At 38.5% G+C, this 18,835-nt stretch overlaps 1 protein-coding gene across 2 annotated transcripts in view; it reads left to right on the top strand.

The window, feature by feature from the left end:
• Positions 1-13,012, top strand: part of LOC106649986 (nucleolar protein 4-like) — a 31,140-nt gene extending 18,128 nt beyond the window's left edge. Inside the window, exons 1-7 of one of the 2 annotated variants that reach the window (XM_014367736.1) lie at positions 3,749-4,020; positions 4,718-4,772; positions 5,366-5,758; positions 7,660-8,006; positions 8,078-8,428; positions 11,957-12,389; positions 12,481-13,012. In XM_014367736.1, the coding sequence (XP_014223222.1) occupies positions 3,784-4,020; positions 4,718-4,772; positions 5,366-5,758; positions 7,660-8,006; positions 8,078-8,428; positions 11,957-12,389; positions 12,481-12,662 (1,998 nt within the window). In that variant the 5' untranslated portion in view covers positions 3,749-3,783 and the 3' untranslated portion in view covers positions 12,663-13,012. Of the gene's footprint in view, positions 1-3,748; positions 4,021-4,717; positions 4,773-5,365; positions 5,759-7,659; positions 8,007-8,077; positions 8,429-11,956; positions 12,390-12,480 lie in introns of those variants that run through there. The other variant, XM_014367738.2, reaches the window with a different exon arrangement.
• The last annotated feature ends 5,823 nt before the right edge of the window (positions 13,013-18,835 follow it).

Raw genomic sequence — 18,835 nt, 5'->3', positions numbered from 1 at the left:
AGCGTATACCGCACTGCACTGCACAGTACTGCATTCGTAGCTGCACCGAGTTAAGGTACGAGCGAACTGCGCAACGCGCGTACTTATTGTCAATGCGGTCAAATGCATAACACTCCTCTCTCTCTCTATCTCTCTGTGTGTTGCTTGAACCCGTGAGCGCGCCACGACGTCTATCTGTCGCTCTCGCGTGTGCACAACGTACGCCTGCAGTAGTTATATGCATTGCGATGTGTGCGTTCATTAAGCGGCTATATACCGTGGCCGCGACGCGCGATTTTATTTTCCAATAAACTGGCACGTATACGTACGTAGTGTATATTCCCGGACTTTTGCCGATCGAGGAGTGTACATGAGAGAATAGACTTTATCTATCTTCTCTGTGTTATAAAGCTGCCGCGCACAAATACGAAAGGCCTCTGACAAACGTATACGTATACGGTATATAATACGTTGGTAAAATAAAGGAGCTGCTCTTCTGACTCGAGCTTATATTATATACGATTCCCCCTTTCGGCTCGAACTGTGATCAAGCTCTCTCGTGTATGTGTGTCTGCATTAGGGTACACGTGTTATGTTATATGTATACCGCATCAAGTCCTTGAACGCATATAATACAAGGCACACATGCACACACGGCCATACAGACTCGAAGCAGCAGCAACACACGAGCCTGAGATGAATAATCATCGCTCCTTGTGTGTGCTCGGCATCTCTCCTTGCACCGAGTAGTCGCCAATATGTATAACCCAACGTCTTCGGTGTGTATACGTTATACTTGTATTATAAGCGAGGCAAAGTCGAGCAGCAGCAGCAGCAGCATGGCTTATTTATACGAAAGGGAAAGAGACTCGAGCGTATCTGAACTGCAGAAGCTTTGAGCGACTATCCTCCGTCAAATGTGGGCCTATATTATAAAGTCGGAGCGCTTGAAAGAGAAAAAAGAGAGAGAAAAATCGAAGTTGAGGCAAAGTAAGGAGAAAGAGAGGAAAATAAAACGACGACAACGACTACGACTACGATGATCGGTAGTACCGCTTATTTATTAAGAGTTAAGAGTCCGTGGAACAGAACTCGCAAATCATCATCATCATCGTCGTCGTCGTCGCCCTCCTCCTCCTCCTCCCCCTCGATCTCTCTCAACGACTCGGCTCGACGCTCGCGATCTTTTATTTTCTTTCTTTCTTTCTTTCTTCGTTTCTCTCTCCCTCGCAAGCGCTCATCGTCACGTGCAATTCGTAACGAGGAATCCTCTCTCTACTCTTTTTCTCTTTTTCTCCTTCCCGCGCGATCTCTCTCTCTCTCTCTCTCTCTCTCTGGCATGCCCGAGAGACTTTGCACTCGGCGCAAAAGAGACGCAAACAATTGGTGTGTGCACGCACATGTAGCACCAACACGGAGTATACCGATCTGTCAAGTGGCCTAATTGCTCGCTTGCATACACGCACGCACACACGCACACACACACAGACAAGTTATGTTATAAAAAAAATGCACCCAAGCGAACGGCTAACTAAACAAATCTATATAAACTCGATGCGTGGAGTTTTCTTTGTCAAACGTGTTACGCTGCGTCGCACTCGTTCTCGCTCGCGCGATGAGTTGTATATATGCCACCACAGGCTGCAGGCACCGCACACACGTATATATATATAAACGAATGCTAAGAAAAATATGACGACGACTACGACGACCACAACGACGACGACCGCGACGATGATAGATGTATGTTGGATGGATGAAGAAGCAAAAGGCAGCAGCAGCAGCAAAAGGGAGAACGAAGAAAAAGGTGCAGCGTTTCTCGGTGTGTACTATATGCCATATACTCGATATATACGTACACTCTCGCTGCTATATGGCTCGGCCACGGAGAGGATTCCCCATTTATCAGGGTACATCCGCCGGAAGCGAAGCGAGCGAAGGAGAAAGAGAACTATATGGGCTAAGTCGAGCGAGCGCGCGCGAGTTACGGTATCGCGTAGGTGAACTGCTCGCCGGCCGCGCGCAAGCAAGCCTGTGTGTGTATATAAAAGCCGCACACACACGTATGCACCACACTTGCACTCACTCACTCACAGAAGTGAGAGAGAAAGAAAAAGCATATGAGTCAAGCTGAAAGGGGAATATGCGTGCCTTGTACGTTTAATATATAGCAGAGGGCAATGCACATTTGCAGTTTTGCACGCGCCTCGCTGACTCTCCTTCCTCGGACGCGCTCACGAGAGAGAGAGAAAGAGTGAGTGAGAGAGACCAAATGCGGCTGCAGCGACAATTGCAGTGTTCTCGGTGAGGAAGCTGCGTACATACATGTATGCATGCGTGCATACCCGGCCTGATATGATTAGGAAGCACCGACGTACTGACTATTTTTCCTTCTTTTTTTTTCAACTTCACTTCCACTTGCCATGGGCGTCGAGGCCACGTGATATATAAAAAAAAAACAGAAAAGGCATTAAATTTTCGTGACGATCGTGCTTTTGCTCGGAATCGTATACGACATTACGAGAAAATATCGGCGTTAGTCGTTATGTTATTCCCACGACTTGATCAATCAAACTGCGAGTATATATAGTACATATCAAAGCGCGGCCAATGCGTGCTATTACGAAAGCTTGCGCAGTTCGATTGTCGCACGAGCTCGCACGCAATTTATTTACGCCACTGTATAGCATAAGACCGCTGCGTATTGCTGTTGCTGCTGCTGCTGCTGCTGCTGTGAGTTTTTCCATTGAGATAGCCTGCAAGAATATATCAGGTCGCGCAATGTTCTCTTATACGTATGCTGCACACATGAAAACCACACGTACATGTATACACACGCGGCGGCGAAGAGCGAGGCAAAATATATAAAACTTGGCCGGCACGGGGAGAGCTTACGCAAGCGCATATTATAAGAGCTATGTGTCTCCTATACGACGTCGACAACTACGACGACAATCATAATTCACAGCAGAACGTCTTCCTATGATGTTGCTTTTTTTTCGTATACGTACGTAACGCAATTCGCCGTAGTTTTCTTTTCAATTTTCCCTAGTTATAGGCCTCGACGCCACTATAATATGACATCATTCCTTATAGGTATTTACCATAAAAATTGCATGCACCTCTCGTTTTGCACGGGTGTTCTGTACGCTATTTGACAAATGCCACTGTCCCTACAAATGAAAGCGATTAATTTTTCTTTCAACCAATCGTTTATATTCTTTCCAAATTAAATATTGTTAAAATACACGCAAGGAAGTGTCCGTATACTCGCTCGATATTCATTATTATGATTTTATGTAAAATTTAATTCATAGTTGAACGAGGGTAGGGCTCATCTGAGCAGAGATTAACATAGATTTTCCATATATTGTATAGTTTCTAAAGAGAATTCATAATATTAATTGGCTGCATCCACTCGCTCGATTGTTATTGTGCTGGGGCTATTATGAGTTGGAGTACATTATCGCTCTCATAAAATTTGGAGAGATCAATTGGCTCTATTTAAAACAATGTTGAAAAAGTCACCCGAACTTTTTTTCAAATTATCAGATACAGTGAAATACGCTTATCGTGTCCACGGATAATATGGCCAGCCGTTAAATTTGGCCAAAACCCCCGGTCTCGGTCCTATTCGATATAAATATACAAAAAATCAGTCGGTTATAATAGACACTCTGGCGGTGAATTTGGCCAAACATAGTTCGAAAATTCATGTTCAAATATCTAATAACGTAAACATTTACATCAGTTTTGAGTTCGGCATCAATCTATGAACAACGTAACAGACAAGAAATTTTCACCATGAAGAGAAGATTATCAATCGAAGATAAGTTCAAATTATTGAAAAAGTGTAACGATAATGAGGGTTCATCTTTATATCAACGGCAAATAGCTAAGAGCTTTGATATTTCGCGGTCAAAACTTGATAAAATACTATCAAAAAGAAGCAATATAAAAAATTCTGCAATTGCTAATGACAATCGAGGTGTACAAAGAATTGGAAACGATGCTGACGTTGAAAAAGTTTTCAAAAAAATGGTTTGTAAATGTTCGTTAGTGTACACTTTTATGCAGATGATTTTACAACTCATTATTCATAAGAAAATTATAATAACACAATTTTGACTAAAAATAATCGGCAAAAAAAATGAATGATTATTTCGGTTAGTCGATGTCCAAAATTTGTATGTACTATAATCAAATAAATATAATAATTGTCCGCCGTACATATGGTCCGCCGCTTAATATGGCCAAAAGCCGTGGTTCCGACGTGGCCATAATAAACGGATTTCACTGTATTTCACATCAAATTCAATACTGATTTCGAAAATGGAAAATCAACCGTTGAGTTTATTTTTCCTGTTCAGAAAATTTGCCCCACATACGTAAAGCGATGTAAAATAAGCAATAAGGTAAAGGTGTCTGGAAGAAATGCTGCGCCCATATTATAAACCCATAAGCTCGAGAGAGATGAATGTGTTAAGTGGCTTGCCACAATCATCATCAGCTACAATCGCTCGAGGTCCCCTGCCCTTCGCGCTTCGTGTTCAGCTTTATATATTAGTTGTTCGATATAATAATATCTATTCTTCGTGCTGTCCCTGAAAACTTGCAAGATGATTGAGTATAATATAATAATATAATACGTTTTAATGAGAAAACATTTTTTTCAATCCTTTTTTCATCGTGCGAATAAATTATAATCTAAGTTCCATTGTTTTTATGTCTGTTGCAGGAGAACATATCGACTCCAGAGCCATCTGACATATCAGAGGACGACCATTATTCGAGTGAGTATACGTATATAGATAAGTTGCACACTTTGCCTATTATATTCTATCCTTATTGTAACTCTCGGAACGTGACTATTTCTATACTCATATATATACTCGAACGCGCGCACACCTGTGCCTTTAATAAGCTCGGCTCAATTCTACCTTTTGTTTTCGCCCGCGCTGTATATAACAGGATAATCGATTTCTTACCTGCACGCCGTTCTCACGTTAAATTGAAAAGTGTCATGGTTGTACGAATGTAGTCGGGTTCTCGCGTGGTCTCGAGGTGCGAAAGATTCTGTTATTGTAATTATTGGCCCGTAGAGTTAATCTTCTTATTTTATTCTCTATTTTATTGACTCTCGCATTCGAGGTATTTTCGATCGATCTTTTCGGCACGTACAACAGATTCGAAGCATTAGTCGAAAGGCAAAAGTGTTTGCGTTCGATTTGATGCACGAACGTATTTGATATTGAATATTTCGAGAAATTATTATATCATTATTAGTTCGCTAAAAACTAGCCAAATATATTGAGTATTTCTACCAGGGATTCTGTATCGTCTTGCAAATATACATCGAGTTGCATCATTTAATTTTCCAAAACAGGCGTACTCATGAAGGATCCGGACAAGTTAAAGCTGATGCTGTTAGCGTGGAACTATCAGATGCAGCACCAGGCCCAGCAGCAGGGCGGCGTCGTACCGCCCGGCCTGGTGGGTCCACAAGCCGCGGCGGCGGCCGTCGCAGCTGCCGCCCAGCAACAGTTGAGCAACGGCGGCGGAATCGTCAGCAACAGTAGCAGCGGTGGAACGGGCAACGGCATAGCCAGCGCCCTGTCACCGGCCAACGGCGCCACAGCTGGTATGGCAAGCAACGGTGGCCAGACCTCGTCGACGCAGCAGCAGCAATTGAACGCCAACTCGCCGGTGTCGTCCGGAATCAACGTCAGCAGCGTCAATACATCGTCCTCGGGGAATCTCACCTCTTCGACCCTCACTGGTAAGTACGACGAATGTAATATGGCAATAAGTCAATCATTATCGTGCTTCGATATTCTAATGTCAAAAATGCGTATTACAGTAGTGAAATAAAGAGATTAACACTAATTACTATCGAAATCTGTATAATCTTGTATACAAATTGAGCCCGAGGCATGAATACTTTGAATACAGGAAATCTCGTTCTTGAAGTCGTCATACATTTTTTCTTGGCTACTGAATGTACTGCTCTATCACACAATTTTGAGCTTAGCCCATTGATCATTTAAAGAGCTTTACCTTGGAAACTCTATATGATGACAAAATAAATCAGATACTGAACTTTTCGTATTTTATTTCTTTTATCTCACGTTTTTATCTCAATTTTTCCGTTGATGTACGCTCTTCAAAATACAAAAACTTAACGATTAAACAGAAAATGACTAAATTCCTTTATCTACTCTATGCACGATGAAAAAAAATCCAAAAGAATATATGCTTGCTTAGACAAGATACGTCAAATCATACTTCGAAAATCCACGAATTTAAAAATAGAAAAAAATTTGACGCACCAGATAATTAATGACCAAAGTTTCGATTCAAGCAGATTTCCCTGTAATTCTCATTATTATTCATATTTCCTTCATTTTTGTTTTTCCATCTGTACCGAGAGACCGATGCATTTGTCATGACTCAAAACAAGTCCATGGCATACAATTTTACACCTCGCATGTTCCAGCTCCAATATTCATTTTCGCTCTTTTCCTGTGTATTTTTTTTCCTCTCCGACGCACGAGTACGTTATTATTCGAGCTAAAAAAAGGCAATCGTGACTCCACCGGCGTGACTCTTTATCACCGCTCGTAGATCTGAACGCCGTTGACACCAAAACGGTGTACGTATGTACGAGCTCGTTCGGTACGCTCGACACGCGTTTATATGCACAATTTAGAAAAGCAAAAAACAAAAGAAGCTAAAAAAACTATTTTTCGTCTGTGCATTTTACAGGAGAGGCCGATCGCTCGCGCGCGCGTCACTCGGCCGTTAATGTATTTATTAGGTATTAAATAATAGCCTATGTACGCGCCCGCTTATTGCAATTTCTCTGCGCGTAGCCACGCTCATATAGCTCGTACGAACGAACGAACGAACGAATAAACGAACGAACTCTCGGGACGCACAAATGCACACTGCGAATATAATACGAGGCATGAATAGATTATAGCGCGTGCCCGGCACTTCATTAAAATAATTAGCGCTAATAACGTAATAGGTAATAGCTATTATTCGTATATCATACAGAATCGCGCACGCACATATACGCATACACCCGCGGTGTTCTCTCTTCGTATATACGCCAAAGCGGCGGTATATATAACGCATATATGCGTACATGCTGTATATTATAAAGCCCAAGCCGCATATACTATGTGTGCACGCTCGAATATCTTGATTACCTAATTAAACGCTGACGATTACACGTTGGTAAAAGCTACAAAGCATGCGTGTGCGTGTATGTGTGTGAATGTTTGAGTGCGCTATGCGGCTTCGATATACATCGTGAATTCGTGGAAATAGCATCTGGGTACTCTGTTCACATCACCTCTACATTAATTAATTGTAGCATATTGGCGTTCAAAAATCATTTCAAGAGCAATGAAAAAATCACCGGAGAACTTCCGGTGAATATTTTTTGGAAATTGAAATACAGGCAACGATCCATACGGAACTCGACACGCAAATATGAAACTGGATCTCCCTGTAATTTACCTTTGGCTCCATTATTTTATTCGAGTAGAGTATTCCGGTGAAATGTTTTCATTATATCTTCGATTACATGAAACTTTCACTTTTTACGCGTCGTCACCTATATCCATCATCCGTCAACTTTAACCATGTTCATTCTCGTTTTCTCGCCTGCAGATTCTCGCAACGGCAACTCCGAGCCGAACGACATGAGCCAGAGCGTCAACTCGGCGTCGAGCGGCTCGGCCACGACTCCGGGCGGTGCCGTCGGGCCCAACGGCGAAGACATGGCCACGCTCTGGGCCAATTACCAAATCAGCCTGAAGAAGACGCCACCCCCGGGCTCCGGGACACCGTCGCGCGATCGCGACCGCGAGCTCAGCCCCGCCGGCGAGGGAGCCGGAAGCGCCCACGACGAGACAAGCAGCAGCGGCAACAAAGAGGACGAGGACGACGACGACGAGGACGTGGACGAGCGACTCGATCCACGCCATCACGATCCCGAGCGGCTCAAAGCTTTTAACGTTAGTACGAGATACCGATCTCTTCGAATTTTTCACATTATATCATAACGAATGAAATAAAAAATGCGTAGATGTTCGTGCGCCTGTTTGTGGACGAGAATCTGGACCGCATGACGCCTATCTCGAAGCAGCCCAAGGAGAAGATCCAGGCGATCATCGACAGCTGCACCCGCCAGTTCCCGGAGTTCGCGGAGCGCGCCCGGAAACGCATCAGGACGTATCTGAAGAGCTGCAGGCGGAACAAGCGCGGCAGGGAGGGCGCCTCGTGGGACGCGGCAAGACCCACTCCGGCCCACCTGACTTCCGTGCAGGCCGAGCAAATCCTGGCGACGGCCTGCGAGAACGAGAGCGACAACGCCAAACGTATGCGCGTCGGTCTCGAGCCCGTATCCCAGCCGATGCCCACACTGCCCGCTGCTACTGTAAGTATACGATAAAAGAAAAAACTAACTGCGTCGAATTTTTTTCTGGATCCAAAAGTACAATAAAACGCGCGTATGTAAACGAGACTAGGGCTTCAAACTTTTCTAAAATACTATCAAATAGAAGTGATATAAAAAATTCTGCTATTGCTAAGGACAATCGAGGTGTACAAAGAATTCGAAACGATGCTGACGTTGAAAAAGTTTTAAAAAAAAGGGTTTGTAAATGTTCGTTAAAGTACAGTTTTATGCAGATGATAAGAAAATTATATTGACACAATTTTGACTAAAAATAATCGGCAAAAAAAATTAACGATTATTTCGGTTATTCGATGTCCGAAATTTGTATGTACTATAATCAAATAAATATAATAATTGTCCGCCGTACATTATGGTCCGCCGCTTAATATGGCCAAAAGCCTTGGTCCCGACGTGGCCATAATAAGCGGATTTCACTGTATATCGTATACCGTAGGCGATGCTCCGCGCGTATACATTTACGTATATTAAACGTAGCGAGCGCGACGAACCGAGAGAGCAAAGAGGTCGGCGATAACCTTTGGGGTCACGCAGAGACGGAGCAACAGCAGCAGCCACAGCAGCAGCTCGCCAGCATACGCATATGTGTATAGGCCCACTATCTACCTCTCTTAACGAATACGCGTGACTTTTGTGCAACGACTCATACATCTAAGACATGATGTACACATGCACGTACAACACGAAGGCGGAGACATCGTGAGCGACGCATTAAACGCTATATATTACGCACACATATTCGCGCTCGTGCGCACATAGATCGATCGATGAATCGCGCACCGAGTTATCTTTCGTATATGAATTTCGCAACCATTTTTTTGTGCACGCGCGATGAGAGAAAAAAATTATTATACCTGAACATTAATGTCGTACTGTGCAGGACGCCATACGACAAAATCTGCGCGCAGATATTAACTCCATGCCAGTTATACTCGCGTTGACGATTGCGAACGAGTTGTGTTTTTTTTCCCTTTTTTTTCCATGAGTAATAATAATTCTGCAACGTACGGCGTATTAAAAGCCCGTGTTATACACGAGAAAAGTGTAATCGCTCGTCGGGCGATTGGCTGACTCGGGAACGCGCGCGTCCAGTGCAACTCGTTGCCGCTAATTAACATCGCGTCTTTATTCGCTGGTACAAAACATATATAGATACATCTGTGTGCGATTCAGGCCAGCTCGGCTGACACACGCACACGCCAATCGCTTGGCTGCTGAAATCTAGCTCGAAAAAAGCTCGCTCTCTTACTCATCTTTCTCTCTCTCTCGCTCGCAGCTCGGAGATAACCCTCGTGTATGTAAATTAACTGCGCCGCTCGATTTACATGTGATATATGTGTGTGAGCAGCGGCGGTGGGTATAGCCCCCGTATCTTGAACGCTCGTTGATGATGCCACCTTACGCTCAAAAAAACACGCGCGAGTTTACAATAAAATCACACGTTTTTTGATAAAAAAAAATGAAAAAAATAGATTTAGATACACTTACAATAAATAGAATTAGGACAATCATCCCAATAAATAGACGAGCTTCCGGTAAAAAGGCAATTGGACACTTTAAAGATTATTACAAATCAAATTGCTAAATTACAAATATTGTTATATTGATTTCAATAGAAATACTGTCACGCTTTTATTCTCATTGTTTGTTTTTAGCTGTGATAATTATTTTATTTATAATTCCGTCTCTAATGTTTGTCTTTTGAGAGCGTCGATCGTGCGATCACCACTCGCGACAAGCCCTATTCTTCGTGACAACTTTCAATTATTCGCAATAAACTTATTTACTTCTTGAAGTTTGTCTGAGATCTTTAGCGGATTTTCAAATATTAAATAACCGTGAGACATGTTGTATTAATAGAACAGCTTTCCTCGTGAAATAGTATAAAGTAATAGTATAAAGTATGTGTAATAGGCATTACAATTAACCCTCCTTAACCGGTATTCATATGTTGGAATTTACCGAAAAAATTCAAACTCCATGTGCCCTTGAGGTCTTTTTCTCTTTAAGCAAGCAAAAAGCTGAGATTAGAACGCACGAACTTGCGCAGCACGAGGCGTTATGAGATAGGTTTGGTTATACCGATGGCGATAGATGCTGTAGTCTAAAGAGATTGTACAAGCACGGAAAAGTGAGAGATCAAGAACGAATGAGAAAGAGAGAGAGAGAGAGAGAAGTTACTTCTGTAATACGAGAGTATAGGTTTTAGCCCCTCCCCCGTAGCCATGCGTGCGACAAAGATGTGTTAGTTGGGCTTCTGCTACTCCTCTTATATCTGCCTATAATACCTACTTTCTAATGACGATCAAATAGTATGCACAGATGATGATGCCTGCGTGCTCATCAGTATCGGACGTACACGGGACTGGTGCGCGCTCGGAGTTTCACGTTTATTTTTATATTACGATATTATGAATGTAACGCAACTCTAGCGTGCTCTACGCTCACACACGTACACATAGGCGGGCGAACGCGTGTGCACACCAATACACGCACATAAGGAGACAAGCGTGCGCGCGAGAGAACACTTGTTACCGAGTTAGTTAGTTGGCTACGGTAAGGCAAAGAGCGCGGGTGGCCAAGAGAGCAGCGTGTGCGTCTATAAACAGTTCGTTTTCCGAGTGACCCTTTTCGCTCTCTCGTTCTCTAAAGTGTGTTTTGGTTTCGCGAGAACGCGCATCGTCGCGCCCCGAGTTAAAGTGCTTTGTGCGCGAGTGGATCCAACGAGTGTTTGAACGAGTGATTGTTGTGATTGTGATCGTTAAGGTTTTTAGCCTTGCTTACGGACAAAATGAGGATTAAAAACCAAAAAATTATTCATAACACTTCGCCAGTGCGTATCTATGAAGCACCCGCGAAAACAAAACGAATGCGTGAAGAAGAGGTAAACGATCTCACTTGAGGACTTTTTTAATTTTAATTATCTCTTCGGGTATATTGCTTGCTCTGTGTCTCGTAAAAATGCCAACGATGTACTGGCGCGCACATGTTCATTGAGATTCGTATAAACTTTTTCTCTTCTAATAAAACGCTACTTCTTTAATTTGTTGTTCAAACGGAATGTGAAGTTGAAACACGCATTCGATGTCCTGATTTCTCTCTTTTCGCTCTCGATGTAAATACTTCTGACGTAGTGTTTGTTTACAGTATATGACAGAATTTGAAATTCGATTTTCTTGCAGAAAAATTCAATCTAAATTCGCAAATGAAATATATTTTTGGAATTTTCTTCATTTATCCTAAAAAGCGAGTTTGAAAAATGTAGCGCTTTATTGAAGAAGTGTCCCTCAGCGACGAAATATTTGAAACCACGTGCGTCACCGAACACGCGAGCGCCGAGTTTCTGCTTTTGACACTTTACACCTCTCATTTGTCTTTCTCTATTTTTTAATTAGTCACTTCGGTCCCATAAAAGAGAAGCTCACGCATATACTAGGTAATATAGGTCCTATTTCTCCTTTATTAATCTCTTTGTTTTCTCAATAACAGCAGACGGACTCTAGAGTCGGCATGGATCACTATTCTGGGAATCCGGTAGTCAAACAGGTCAAACGAGAGGACACGCCGCCCACGGCCCAGGCGGCTCACACTCCGTTGACGAGCATGGCCAATCTCCAGAATAGCTCATCCAACCTGTCGAGCTCGCCCCTGGCGCTAACCCCGTCGTCCAAGATGCACGCCCAGAGCGACAATAAGCCGATGCAGAGCCAAGCCACGATGAGCTCGACGTCGAACGGAATCGGCAGTATCGCCACCGCGGCGGCGCTCGCGGCTGCCGGAACCACCACCGCCATGTTCCGACCGAATTTCGGCCAAGCTTTTCAGCAGCGAAACGCGCCGACCGGTATGCAGCCCGGACAGTTCGTCGGGCTTCATCCTGCTCAGAGTTTTCCCGCGGGACTGCTCAGCAATGGTACATCACGTAAGTATTTTTTAGCTCCAATTTTTGATACATTTATACTTTAAGTCAAGTGGAAAAAGAAACTCTAAAACGCTTTTTAACTTATCAACAGGACCTACAGATTTGAGTATGAAGAACTCAACGAAACAACCTCTAATCAATCACAAACTGAATCCAACAGAATTGGCTGCGGTCAGAGCCCTGGTAACGGGCTATCGAGAATCCGCTGCTTTTCTGCTTCGATCTGCCGATGAACTCGAGGCACTTTTGATCGCTCAATCGCAGATGTCATAAGTACATACCCATAAAGTTCATGCTTAATGACAAAACAAAAGATACTTAGGCCACGCATACATACATAGCAGCATCATTATTATAATTCACTTTCTCAATTACGACAAAAAAAAAATAATAAGGAAGAAAATTTCGCGTACTCGCCATGCGCGACAGTGGATAAAAAAAATTATCCTTTATAATAATATTATATGTATGACAGATGAATTTAAAGAAAATTACGACAGCGCCTATCGGCGTCATTAAAATTATATATAGCGTAATATATATTGTTGTATAAATATATTCGACGATACAGGGTGTAAATAGGATGAAATTATAATGAAAGAAATAAAAAAACATTAAAAAGATTTACAAGGATATTTACTTAACAAAAAGAAAAAATATATATGATGTATATGTGCACGTGGATGTCGAGTACGTAGCGGGCAAAAAAACTATATGAGAGTAGCTGCAATTTTTTCTAACTTTGTAGTAAGTCGATTGAGCAGTGTCTGACATTTATTTGAAAAAAAATCGTTGATTATATATTTTATTGACTAGATTAATTAGATGTGAGTTTATTTTATATGTTGAAATTTTCTTGATTATTTATTATTATTATTATTATTACTATTATTATTATTATTATTATTATTATTATCATTATTATTATTATTATAGTTATTATCTTATTATTATAATATTATTAATATTTATTTTATTATCATATCGATTATAGTAGATAATAATTTTACTTTTTTTTCTTGCGATTGTTTTATATCATCTGCGAAGCGTGATCTTTTATAAATTCGCAAATTAATTTTTTCTCAGAGGAAAGTGTTGATAAAACGCGCTAACAGAATTGAAAAAAAGGGAAAAATATTCTCTGTAAATATATCATGTATCAATATAAAGCTGTATAACGCGTGTACGCACATACATTAATTTATATCTATACGTGTATTTGATAGATGTGTGATATAAGTGACAACAGGGATAACGGGCTCATTTGCTAGAGCGCATTTTTCAAAGGGTGCGACAAGATGGGAGGCTAAACGTTAAACTACTAAATTTAAGAAAAAAAATTATAAAATGAACTTAACTTGCTCGATTAAGTCAAAATAATTGTAATGAAAAATTTCCGATCTATATTGTGTATGGCTTAAATATCAATACTTAGAATATCTAAATGGAAATTATTAAATAAAATTAATTGAAAACGTAGATGCGTTCTACGAACTTAGAATTCAAACAAAAAGTAAACGTTTGGGATCCATTCGGCATTTTTCGGCATAAAGTGAAAAAAAACTATATTAATATACAGCTGGGACCATCTTGTCACGATTGAATTTATATAAAATAAAGAAAGAAACGTACGCATACTTTCTTGGTCTTTCGCTAGACATCACTTTGCAACCAAAGATACTTTGCGAATATAAAATATTCTATAATACAATTACACATATAAACTATGTATACGTAAGTCGCGTTCAAGTGTATTATTGGTAAAATTTATTTACTCAATGGATTTTTACGTGTTATCGAAACTCTGGGGTGAAAGAACATTTATTTGAAAGTAGGAAGCGAGGCGTTTTCAAAGGAAGACTAATATACAAATGTGCATTTAAACTCGTTCCTGTCTACTGTAACATATGCGTACTTCCCTCAGATAAATAAGTGCAAATTTTCTTCAAAGACGTAATTTATCTCTCTCAATTTTATTTGATATGATCATTGGATGTAAGAGACTTTTTATTTCTTATGTTATTTTTGTACATAGTCTATTGTACCACACGAGGTGGTGTATATTATCATTATTATCATCAGTTAGATGTATATTTCCGCTAATTAAGTTAATAGTAAGCATTAACGTTTATGATAAAATGATTAAAAGAATGAAGTGTGGAAGAATGAGAAAGATGAATTCGATTCGGCTACTTTGAATCTATGAAAATTCTCAATATTATAGAAAAAATGCGTAAATGTCTGATGCGTGTATTCTTGATGTATATATGAAAATTGTAAATTACAAAAAAATTATAATTGAACTTGTAGAACTTGCGATACTTGTCTCGCAGTCAAAAATAAATGAATTTAAAAAAAAAGTTACTGTGTGACATTCCAGCTTGGATGAAATGAAAAATTATGTTAAAAATATGTATTTTAAACCGTTTCATACCCATTCAGTGAACGGCGGTACACTAAGTAAAATAAAATCATAGAAACAATGGAAAAAACGAAATTTGGCAAAATCTCTTCACTCTTGAAATCTAGGTTCATGAATCTTTCCGTGAATCTCTGCCATGGAAATATATCTTTCCTATGATAAACACATTTTTTTCTGTTGCTTAACATTTAATTTTTATTGCAACTATAAAGAATTTTTTTATAGTCGAAATTCATAATGTCTTTGCCCATGTCTGTTTCTCTCTTTTCTCAATATAATAAATAATAACTGCAAGCATACTATCATACGCAATTTATAACAATAGTCTTACTCATCAATGCACTTACTCACAATAGCCAGACGCTTCGAATACATTAACGAAATATTCATAAAATAATTATAATCATAGACAATTTTTCAGACAGGCAATTGCATTTATTAAGCAGCGTACCCGTCAATGTCTCCGTTAATGGGACTTCGATCTCAACTGCTCAATAATGAAATAATTTTTTTTCGCTTCAAACCTATTAATTGATAACTCATAATAAATAAGAGAGAAAGTCGACACAGCGATGGATTTTTTACATTTTCATACGGTAATTTTGTGCGTGCGAGTACTTGAGCTTGATATCTTTTACGATTATGATAGAAACAAAGCATGATTTCATTTGTTCGTCCAAAAAATTCAAGAACTTGGATACACTTAAAAAAAACGGTAACAAATTCATAATTAACCGGGTAAGAAAACTATAAACTGTTACGCAAGGAATAAAAAAAAACTGTATAACTCTGTGATAATGAAGAGTGGAAATTTAAACGTAGCGATGGACTTGATGTGTGCGACGCTTCGTATAATATATATGTATAGTAGGGTGTCACTTAAGTTGCCAAATTGTAGGGGACCTCATTCCTGTGGTTTCAAAAGTTTGTTTGAAACTAAAAATGAAAAAATTCGTAATTACGATTCTACGATTTTTCAAAAAAGTCTAACAACCAATGAAAAAGCTCGTGTGAATTTTTTCAGAATTTTCCGAAGAGTTTTTTAATTTTGAAAATGTCCTGCTAAATTACTGTGACAATTAAATGACTATATAAAATAGTCAAAAAATTTCAAAAAGTAAATGTATAAAAAAGTTTCTATAGCTTGGAGCGAAGTTCCATGTAACTTGAGAACTGAGTGACATCCTAATGTATAGCTGTATCCACATATTTATACGTATATAATATATGATTAAAACTATTCAAATAAATGAAAATTGATGCATCTTCGTTACGATAAACAATGTCGCGAACTTTCGTGCGTAAATATGATACAATTTAAAAAAGTGGTGATATATAGAAAAAAAAGTTTCACGAAAAACAAAAAATAACGATTTTAAGTGTACAGAGAATTGATTAGGAAATAAATTTAAAAAAATAGCATCGATCACGTGTGCTGTTTTAAGTCTCGTCTCTTTTAATTATTGTATTGTGCACACTGGCTGAAATTGAAATGATTTTTTGGATATGTACACGTGCACACGGTATATAGAAAAAAAATGGGGTGAATGACCCACTTTGCTATGTGGCGATCGCGACGAATTGCTGTATAAGTGGATTTAAGCAGAAATAAAAAAAAAGATGTATTTGTTCCTGAAAATATAAAGAAAAAATTATTGAAAAGTAAACGTAGGGTACATTTATAAATATATTACGGTAATATAAAATTTAAACGAGTGATGGAAAAATTTTAAAAATGATTTAATGGTACATACTTTTCTTATTGAGTAAACACGTAAACGACATTGAGATAACTAGATAATTACTACAAATAAATATATTGAAAAAAGTTGGTACGGTCTTCGACGATGCCTTGCCTGTACATGTAGAGTACCATGATTATTATCATTAATTATTACAACAAAACTACGTTGAACGAAACAGAAATTAAAAAACAAAAAAATAACAACAAAAAATTGTACTTGTAAATGTTTTACCAAATATAATCGAATATCATGCAATTTATTTTCGTCAAAAGTTTTTTACACCTTCATAATCTACGAGATTTTTTCAAGAAGAAAATAATAATAAAGAAGAATACTTTGGAGAAGGAATTCAGTTTTTATTTAGAATCATTTGATATATAACATACTTTGAAGAATTACATTAAGTTTTGTGACAATAAATGCTTCTTCACGAGAATGATATTTAGCTCGCAATCGTGATTTTTCTTTTCTCAAAATAGTTGAAGATAATAATATAGCTAGCAAACATGACTCATTGACTTATTATTTCGTTACGCTATTTCCAAATCGACATATTTTTTTATCAATATTCAATAATTCTGCATTCACTTCTGCAATGTTGTTTCGATTTTTTAAGGAGGTAAAAGTATATAAATCATTATTTTGAAACATTTATGTAACAATAAATACATAGAAGTTATAGGTGTCTTTGCCTTTTTCGTCATGAAGAAATTTCGTACTATTATTACTTTTTTTTTAATGATTGCTGAAAATGCTCATGCACGCCTTATTAGTTTTTTCTCAGTTTTTAAATTATTTATATATTTATATGATTCTATATTATATATAAATATTTGTATGCATTTATACGCATGCATACATGTATCCATATATTTGTACATTATTTCAACTTCCATACAAGCATGCAACACACCCGTCCGTCGTCTTGTCGCCCTGTTTTTATTCCCGTAACCATGGCTCATCGTCGCCATCATCATAATCATCGTCATCATTATCATTACCACCAAAAATATGATCGATAAATATTTGTCTCCCACCCCCTTCTCTTTGACTCTTATTTTTTCATATTTTTTGTTTTGTTATTTCGTCGCCCTCCAACTGCTTCATTCTTAAACTTTCTTTATTTATATATCATTTTTTCGTGAAAAATATACGTCAACTATAATTATACTAAATCACTGACAGCCCTGGCAAAATAATATTTTGCGATTCAAACGCGATGACATGATTTTCATTTGTTGTTGCTTTTTAATCGTCCAATTTAATTGATATTCGATTTCGCTCGCTCGGCGAGTCGCAATAATCATAATAAACGACAATTATAATAATTATGATAATATGGAAAACGTCCTGATTAGGTTTGGAATGTGTTAATGTGTGTGTAAGTGTTGTATAATGTGTTGTAAACATGCTTTTATCCATCGTTGCAAAGTATATCATTACTTTTTTTACTGCTGAATAAGTGACACATTTCATCAAAAAGTATACAAACTTAGCATATATTTTCCTATTTAATATCGTCGTATCATAATTGTACTATACAAGAGTCTCTAAAATATGCTTTTAAAAAATCTCACGTATCAGACTTTCGTTGGAAAATTTATAAAAAATCATGCTTGTGTATTTTTTCATCATTTGATCTTCAATACTTTTTTACTCAACTTTTTCTTACTTAAAAAATCATTCATCATAGTTCACACAAGTATAGATTAAGAAAGAACTTTTGGAAATGTCTCTTTTTTTTAGCTTAACATTATTATAAAATGATTAAAAGTGTACAATACATATTTTTTGTTCGCCTTAAAACGAGTTGTGTAGATTTTGGATTGATGATGAAAAAAGCGCGTCTCTGTACACAATATTTTTCACCAGGGCTATTTTAGTCGGTACCTTTTTTTTCGTTTTTTTTTCTTTCTTTCATTTTTTTTATTTATATTTATGTATCATTATTATTCATATTATATGAGTCGAATCGAGCGCCCACATAAAAATCGACCTAACGAAATATACAATCACAAGAGTTATTCGCTAAGAAAAGCTGATGGTTTTCTGTGTGTAAGTGTTATTAAGATCTGTGCAAGGCTGATCATGAATGCTCTATGAGTTTGGTTTATTAGTTGCTTCTATTTTATTCAAGAATTTTTTTTTCGATACTTTATTATTAGACCAGTACAATAACATCGGCATATCGACGACCACAGAATCCCTCTTATCTAATAAGAAGTCTTCGCAAAGAGGACGTTTACATAATCTAAGTTTTTTTTTAATAATTGCATCAT

Source organism: Trichogramma pretiosum, unplaced genomic scaffold, assembly GCF_000599845.2.
Source record: "Trichogramma pretiosum strain Unisexual culture from Peru unplaced genomic scaffold, Tpre_2.0 scaffold82, whole genome shotgun sequence".
Lineage (NCBI taxonomy): Eukaryota > Metazoa > Arthropoda > Insecta > Hymenoptera > Trichogrammatidae > Trichogramma > Trichogramma pretiosum.
The sequence above is the reverse complement of the archived record's forward strand: the minus strand, read 5'-3'. Positions and strand labels throughout refer to the sequence as shown.